The sequence below is a fragment of the Colossoma macropomum genome, unplaced genomic scaffold, assembly GCF_904425465.1.
Source record: "Colossoma macropomum unplaced genomic scaffold, Colossoma_macropomum, whole genome shotgun sequence".
In the NCBI taxonomy this organism is placed as follows: Eukaryota; Metazoa; Chordata; class Actinopteri; order Characiformes; family Serrasalmidae; genus Colossoma; species Colossoma macropomum.
Genome location: NW_023495914.1, coordinates 41,456 through 49,961, shown reverse-complemented (window position 1 = coordinate 49,961; position 8,506 = coordinate 41,456). Strand labels below are relative to the sequence as shown.

The 8,506-nt window shown below is 40.3% G+C and overlaps 1 protein-coding gene across 1 annotated transcript in view; it reads left to right on the top strand.

The window, feature by feature from the left end:
* The first annotated feature begins 526 nt into the window (after positions 1-526).
* LOC118803489 (F-box DNA helicase 1-like) overlaps positions 527-8,506 on the top strand; it is a 47,458-nt gene continuing 39,478 nt past the window's right edge. Inside the window, exons 1-5 of the mRNA XM_036563980.1 lie at positions 527-595; positions 2,084-2,137; positions 3,186-3,433; positions 4,503-4,633; positions 7,022-7,142. Coding sequence (XP_036419873.1) covers positions 577-595; positions 2,084-2,137; positions 3,186-3,433; positions 4,503-4,633; positions 7,022-7,142 — 573 coding nt within the window. The 5' untranslated portion in view covers positions 527-576. The remainder of the gene's footprint in view (positions 596-2,083; positions 2,138-3,185; positions 3,434-4,502; positions 4,634-7,021; positions 7,143-8,506) is intronic.

The following is an 8,506-nucleotide window of genomic DNA, read 5'->3' as shown; positions in this document are numbered from 1 at the left end:
CTTCATAAGATTGTGATCAGTTTGGGAAGGCAGAGGCTTAAAAAGACCGCCTGTGTTAAACCTGTGTACACTAAAGCGTTATAAGCATGCTGCTGTTTCCACCTCAAATCCCAGAAATGGAGATGAAAAAAACTTTCTGAAACGGTCGAAGTCTTGACCTCACAGCTAGTTACAGCTATGCCTTTGTTTCTCTTTCACCCTTCCTTTCTCTCTCTTCCACCCTTCCTCTCTCTATCTTTCACCTTCTTTTCGTTGTTTCTCCCTTCTATCTCTGTCTCTATCTTTCTTTTACCTCTGTCTCTTTTGCCTTCCTTTCTTTCTCTCTCTCTTTTGCGCTTCCTCTCTCTCTCCTTCGCCTTCCTTTCTCTGTCTTTTGGCCTTCATTTGTCTCTCTTTCGCCTTCCTTTCGCTCTGTTTCTCCCTTCCTATCTCTCTCTATCTATCCCTATGGGAGCTCAGTGCGTCATGACATGCTGACATGATCGGTTATAAACAGCGTGCCAAGTCACACCTTCTTTCTGTGAGAGAGTTCCAGAAGCTTTGTTTAAATGTGCCAGCACACAGAGCGGTTTGATAATGGCGCCAAAGCGGAAAGGTAAGAGAATTTTAATTCCTTTTATCCACATTTATCTACTTTTAGCCACACTTCTTCTCTACTTATCCATTCTTATTCTCTGTAGGTCGGCTGGTGTGTTGTTTTCTAAATCTTGATTTGACAGAGCTTGACAGTGCACTTTGTGGAAAAATGCATTGAGGGATGTAGGTTGTAGACACTTGCCATAATAAAAAATCTTAGAATTCACATACTTTTATATGGTGCAGGTTGAAAAGCTATATGCTTTAGTCCAGCATGTTTTTAAAAATGTTTTATTCAATATTTCAAGTGTTTTTAGCAACGTCAAAATTTATATAATGACAAATAATATACTGTAAGTATCTGTTTATAGTAATTAAATTATAAAGCTTTTTTAGAACTTCATTCTGGGTGTAAATTTTATCAGAACTTCATTCTGAATGTTAATTTTATCAGAACTTCATTCTGGATGATATACAGCTCTTCAGTGAATTTAGAAATCGTCTGCAGCTCTGTTCATAATTCTGGACACATCTAACATTTCCTACTTTCTTACAACTTCCTTCTAATTAGTTGAAATCTGTGATGTTGCAGGCTAGTAGCATCATAATAAAATCATTTAATAATTTTACCTGCAGCATTTTTATATATATTTTATTGAAAACAGTGAGCTCAAAATAATGCAGCAACTGTTCTGTTGCAACCACTGTCATTATCACTGTAAATCATTACATAAATGAAATGTGTGTCAGTTAGTCAACATTGCTTTTGTTGATGAAAACTATTATTTTGCTTTGCTTCATAGAATTTTTTGAATAAAATGACTGCTACTGCTAACGAGCATTGTCGAGCACTGAATGACACATTTTCCATCATTGCTGTTCTTGTTATTGTTGGTGTTATTTTTTTCATTAAAAGAACAAGAAATTATTCATACTAATTTTTGGCTGAGTGAACAAATTTTATAATCAGAATTAAACTTTCCTTTGGACTTAAAAAGCCTGCAGTTGTATGGCGCCAAAAAAAACAAAGAGCAGCTGAGTCATCCAGCTTGGGCCTGCAGGAGCAGCTCACTGTTAACTTTCACTTTCATCTTTCAGCTGAAGAACTACACTGTGGACTTGTTGAAAAAATTTTTTACCTGCACAGAACCTTTATTTCTAAGTGTTTATGTACAGACCCGTGTTAGGTATGTATTAAATTTGGGAGGAATTGGTGTGGTTTCCAAAAATGTTGGTGATTCATAAAGCTTACTGGTATTCCTTCTCTGTGACCAGAGTCATATGACTCATCTTAGCTTTAGGGTTTCTGTTTAGTCAGACTTACATGGGCTCATTAGTTGGTGCAAACTGAAAGCACAAGGATGTTTTAATAAATATCTACATAAGATAATTTCACTGTGTGTGAGTGAGTGCACCAGTGGAGTATGTAATGTATGCAAATGTTAGCTTTACAAGTTTGAGTGTTTTAAATAATGGTAATTATTGATTATTTCTTTTATTTTCTCAGCAAACATCAATCAAAGTAAGAGTCCAAAGACTCCTGCTAAAAGAAGGAGGACAGGTAAGAGCAGCAGCTTCCTCAGGATTACTTTAATGGGGCTGTCAAATTAAATCTCTATAATACCACAGAATTGAAAAAATAAACCTTAAATCATAATTTGAAAGCCACAGATTCACTCAACTTCTCTGCTTGACCAGGACTGTGTAGGCATATCAGAGTACATAGTGATTGACAGGGTGTTACCATGGCCATAGAAACAACTACATGGCAGCAAGCAGTTTGCTTTTTTTAAGCTTTTATTTTCTGGCAGAAGTTGGGCTTTTAATCTGTGTCAGATATCAGATTAGTAAAGCTAAATTATGTTGAAACATAATAACTGTGTTGTAATGTGTTAGTTTACCGTGAAAGGGTCTTATAGGCAGAACATTCAAAATGATTTGACATTGTCATTGTCTATCGTGTTGTGAGTGACGCAAAAGACACTTTGAAATCTTTGATGTGAGCGTCCGGACTGAGAAGTGTTTGTAAAAATCTGATTGGAATAGCATTTCAAACCACCTCTGAGTGTGATTTGGATCTGATTGGCACAAATTAGATTTCATGGTGTTTTTGCCTGTTCAAACTATCAAAATTCAATCTGCATACAATCTGGATATGCCAAAAATCTGATTTTAGCTGGCAGTCTGAACATAGCCTTTAGCTTTTGTGGGGTGGGGCTGCGGAAAAGCATTGCTTAAAAGGTTGAATGACGAAGTAGATTTGGGGCTTATCCTTTAAACCTCGTAGAATTGTGTGTTACACCTGATAATTTGTAGTGTTTCGTTCTTTTCCTGTTTTTGGGGGTCTCTTTTTTTTCTCAAACACCCATTGTGGGTGTGTTTGTTAATCAGCTGTGTAGGCAACTTGAATGATTGTCATCTGTTGGCAAAAAGCTGAAATACACCTTTCTTTGTTTGATGAAGGCCATGGCCTCTACATTTGTGCAGCCTTCTCTCTCTTGCCCTAACCTATTTGCAGAACCATTATTGAATGGAATTTAATACTCTTTATTATTACTATTACAATCATATGTGTGTTTTGGTTTAATTTCTCTAACACACTCACACAGACACAGGGACAGACAATAACCAAGCGAAGATCACTGAATACTACAGGCCTTTGAGTTTGAGACAGGATCAGGTGCCATTGAAGACAGAGGCAAAGCTCCCAAACACCTCATACCCATCACAAGTGAACATCCAAGACCTTCCATCTCACCTGCTGCAGGCTGTGTTTTCCTACCTGCCCATACAGCAGCTGTGTCTCCATGTCAAATGTGTCTGCCGCTCCTGGAGAGAGATCATATCAAACCCAGAGGTAAAGACTCTCACAGATTAAGACTTATGAATCTTCCAGAGTAAGGTTTTTTACAGATAAAGAGTCCAGATCAGGAGCGTTACAGATTAACACTCTCACAGGTAAAGACTCCAAATAAAGAATCTTACACAGTTAAGGCTTTTTCAGGTAAAGACTCTAGATAAAGAATCATACAGATTAAGACTCTCAAGGGTGAAGAATCAAGATAAAAAATCTTTCAGATTAAGGTTCTCGCCAGTCAGGACTCCAGATAAAGAGTTTGGCAGGTCAAAACTCAAGATAAAGACTCTTGTAGGTCAAGACTCCAGATAAAGACTCTTGTAGATCAAGACTCTAGATAAAGACTCTTGCAGGTCAAGACTCTAGATAAAAATGCTTGCAGGTCAAGACTCCAGATAAAGACTCTTGCAGGTCAAGACTCCAGATAAAGACTCTTGTAGGTCAAGACTCTAGGTAAAGACTCTTGTAGGTCAAGACTCCAGATAAAGACTCTTGCAGGTCAAGACTCCAGATAAAGACACTTGCAGGTCAAGACTCCAGATAAAGACACTTGCAGGTCAAGACTCTAGGTAAAGATGCTTGCAGGTCAAGACTCCAGATAAAGACTCTTGTAGGTCAAGACTCCAGATAAAGACTCTTGCAGGTCAAGACTCCCGATAAAGACTCTTGTAGGTCAAGACTCCAGATAAAGACACTTGCAGGTCAAGACTCCAGATAAAGACACTTGCAGGTCAAGACTCCAGATAAAGACTCTTGTAGGTCAAGACTCCAGATAAAGACACTTGCAGGTCAAGACTCTAAGTAAAGATGCTTGCAGGTCAAGACTCCAGATAAAGACTCTTGCAGGTCAAGACTCTAGGTAAAGATGCTTGCAGGTCAAGACTCCAGATAAAGACTCTTGTAGGTCAAGACTCTAGGTAAAGATGCTTGCAGGTCAAGACTCTAGATAAAGATTCTTGCATGTCAAGACTCCAGATAAAGACTCTTGCAGGTCAAGACTCTCACAGGACATCAGAGTTGTCCTGGTGGATTTGTGTTCCTAATGGTCACTTTTTTTTTTCTTTTGCAGTTTCTGCCCTGGAGGAAGCTCTACTATAATTACCAGCAGGGAGATATAGATGCTAAGCAGCAGGTGCAGCATTACCTGTTTGAAAATAACATCACCAAAGAGAATAAACAGTGTGTGATTAACTTAATCAGGTAATCTCCCACAGCTTTTTATTACATGTGGCAAATACAAACTTTAAAGAACTTAAGATGTTTGGGACATTAAAGCCCCTTTCATTCAAGCCAAAACATTCTCAAACGAACACCAACAAGCCCACTCATTAGACTGATGGGTCATACCTGTATATGACTGTTGCAGGTTTCTAAAATTTTCTTTCCAAATTGCACTAATCAATTTGGATTCTCAGTCCCTTTTATGAAGAAAACAGTGACTGCCAAAGTGAAAAAATATACTATTTGTTGGATGCACAAATTTGACTTATTGATGTACTATCACAAAAGCCATGATAGTTATGATATTTGGGTGACTTTTTTTATTCTGTGTCAAATTAGAATTTTATTAAAACTACATAGCAACACTACCCTTTCAGCTAATTCTTAGCACTGTCTGATTTAATTCCTATTTTTACAAAGACATGTTATCTGCTTGTAGAGGTACAAAGGTACAGCAAAAGTAACCACAGTAATTCTGATGTTCTTTTTGGATCTTTTAATGCATAAACCAATTATTGTCTTGTTTTTGTATATTTTCTTAGTCAGTACAAATTGTCCAACTCTCAGTTCTGCTGTTAGCTTGGAACTGTTGTTTAGTGACTGATTTCTGTGGCAACTTATTTATTTCCGCTGACAGACATGTGCACATATAGACACCGGTGTAGCTGGTTGAGGCTCCTTTGATCTCAGACTGTAAAAGTGCCCTCTTGGTTGGGGTGTATAATGACTGTATTTTGTATTGCCTCTGCAGTTCTTCAAGATCTTTGCAGCAAGATTAGGTTTGGGCTTGAACATCTCAACCAATGGGGTTAATTGGCAACAGATCTGTAACATGATTGGGTATAAAAGAGCATCCTATCCTGTAGCATAATTCTTACTTACACAACACATTTCGGCATATATTAATATCATTCTAGAGTATTCTGTACATCATTGCTGTCGGAACAAAACCTTGTATCTCCAAAATGGTAACTTTACAGGAGAAGGAAAAAAAACACACTTTATTTTTAATGTAAGTCAGTGGAACCAGACATCATTTTGGGCTGCCACCTGTTCCAGCCTGCGAACGAACACATCTCTCACTCTGGGAGTACAGAGATTGAATGGCCTGGAGTAGTAGCCCTGGCACCCCATACTCCTGGAGGACCTCCCACAAGATATCTCGGGGAACACGGTCATAAGCCTTCTCCAAGTCCACGAAACACATGTAGACTGGGGTGGCAAACACCCATGCCCCCTCAACAATCTGTGAGAGGGTAAAAAAGCTGGTCCATTGTTCCATGGCCAGGACAGAATGGGCATTGTTCCTCCTCAATCTGCGGTTCGACTATCTCCTTTCCAGCATCTTAGCATAAATTTCCCCAGGGAGACTGACACCCTCTGGTCCCCTTTCTTAAAAATAGGGACCACCACCCCAGTCCAAGGGTACTGTTCCCGAGGTCCATTCAATATTGCAGAGGCGTGTCAGCCATGACAGCCCCACAACATCCAGAGCCTTAGGCATTTCTCGGGGCGAATCTCATCCACACCCGGTGCCTTGCCACTGAGAAGCTTCACAACTACCTCAGTGACCTCCACCAGGGAAATGGAACCTGACACGCCAGAAGCCTCTGGCCTTTACTCCTGTGAGGGAGGCTTGTCTCTTGGATTAAGGAGTCCCTTGTACTCCTTCCACTGACTGACAATATCCTCATTTGAAGTCAGAGTTTCTCCACCCCTGCCGAATACAGCCTGGGTGAAGCCACCCTGACCACTCCTGAGTCAGTGGATAGTTGTCCAGAACCTCTTTGAAGCTGGCCGAAAGTCTTTTTCCATGGCCTGGGTCTGACCATCAGTCTTCCTTGACCAGATGGTGATCAGTTGACAGCTCAGCACCTGTCTTCACCCGAGTGTCCAGAACATATGCTCCCAAGTCAGATGAAATGACAACAAAGTCGATCATTGACCTTTGACCCAAGGAGCTCTGGTACCATGTACACTTATGAATATCCTTGTGTTCAAATTTGGTGTTGGTTATGGACATATGGACATGTTGGTTATTCTATGCCTAGCACAGAAGTCCAATAACAATTCACCATTCAAGGTCTCCCATTCATTGTTGTTGTATTTTACAGTTTGTCTCAATTTGTTTCATAGCTAAATACTCGTTAACAGTCTGTGTGTTTGTCTGTCCTGTTCAGTGTGTTAATGTCATACACATGTGAAAAACCAAGACTTCCTTGTATGGGTACTTGGCGAAGTAAAGTGACTCTGATTCTGATATTCTGCCCACAACCTTTCATTTTATGTTTTATACATTATATTTTAAAAGAAGGAAATCTGGACTTCCAGCTTTGACCAAACTAACAGTTTGTGCTTGTGTTGCAGGTTCCTGTCACCGAAGTTTGAAGCATGTGAGGGTGAGATATCTCGGTTTGTGAGGGGACACAGGCTGTATGACCAGGCGAAGGACTGCATGAGGACTACACAGCTACTGAATTCCATTAAGGTACACCAACACACACATTTACACACTTGAGTTACAGTATGGTAATGGCATATTACATTGTGTTATGGTGGGGTATTATGGGGTATTAATGCTCAAAATGTTAAAATTTTCACCCTACATTTATACTTTTAGTACACAATAACAATGTTATTTCAGACCAAACGTAACACAGCAAGTATCAATACTTTTACTTGAATATTGATTTAGACTTCTCTACCAGGCTCCTAAGCTGAGCATGAACAGTGTCAGTGTTAGTTTTGATGCTGCTTCAGTAGCTGCAGTCTCAGATCAGTTTATTTTTTAAAGATGCACCACTTTTTGTTTTTTTTTTGTGATATTGTGTGCACAGTGGGTAGCGCTGTCGCCTCACAGCAAGAAGGGCCTGGGTTCGATTCCCGGCCGGGCGACCAGGGTCCGGTTTGTGTGGCGTGTTCTCCCCGTGTCAGCGTGGGTTTTCTCCGGTTTCCTCCCACAGTCCAAGGACATGCAGTCAGGCTAATTGGACATGCTAAATTGCCCCTAGGTGTGAGTGTGTGAATGTGTATGTCTGTCTGTCTGCCCTGCGATGGGCTGGCGACCTGTCCGGGGTGTATCCTGCCTTCCGCCCAGTGGCAGCTGGGATGGGCTACAGCACCCCCCGCAACCCAGAAGAATAAGCAGTTTAGATGATGTGTGTATGTGTGTGTGTGTGTGTTTGTTTATTGTTCAGAAGTTTTGCAGGGATGCGAGTGCTCTGTTACTCTAACATTCACCACCATGAAAGCAGAAAATTTTAGCATGCTAACAAAATCTAACGCATATCATTATTTCATTGCTTGTCTCTCATTATTTACAGCAGCTTGCAGTGCAGGAACGATATGAGCATTTGTAAAAAATGTTAAAGCAGCAGATTGTGCAGACTCTGGTGTTGAATTTCCCTGTGAATTAGTGCAGTTCAGTTGTTTGGTGTGGATCTGAATTCGGGTGGAGTCACATGTCAAATTTGAACAAAAGAAAAATTTCGACCAGTCTGCACAAACCAAGGCAGGTCTGAAAGCGCCACCCAGCTAAAATGGAGATTCTGATTGGCGTTGGAGTTTTACTCTGCCTGTTCGTGCTGGTCAGCGCTTCATGCAGTTTAGGGAAAGCTGAGGTTTTTATGTCTGCGTCCCAAATTTAAAAATTAGGGGGTCATTGCCACAGTGCTTTGAAAAGTGATGGGTCAAAAGCTTGCTGTGGTTGCCGTGGTTCCGGCGGCCCTGCATGTGACTCAAGTTCAAGTTTAAACTCAGGATGAACTCTAAACCACAGATCAGCTAATGACAGTGCAGTTGCCTCGTTGTATTTTTACAATGAGATATAATGGGGTGATATTATTATTATTA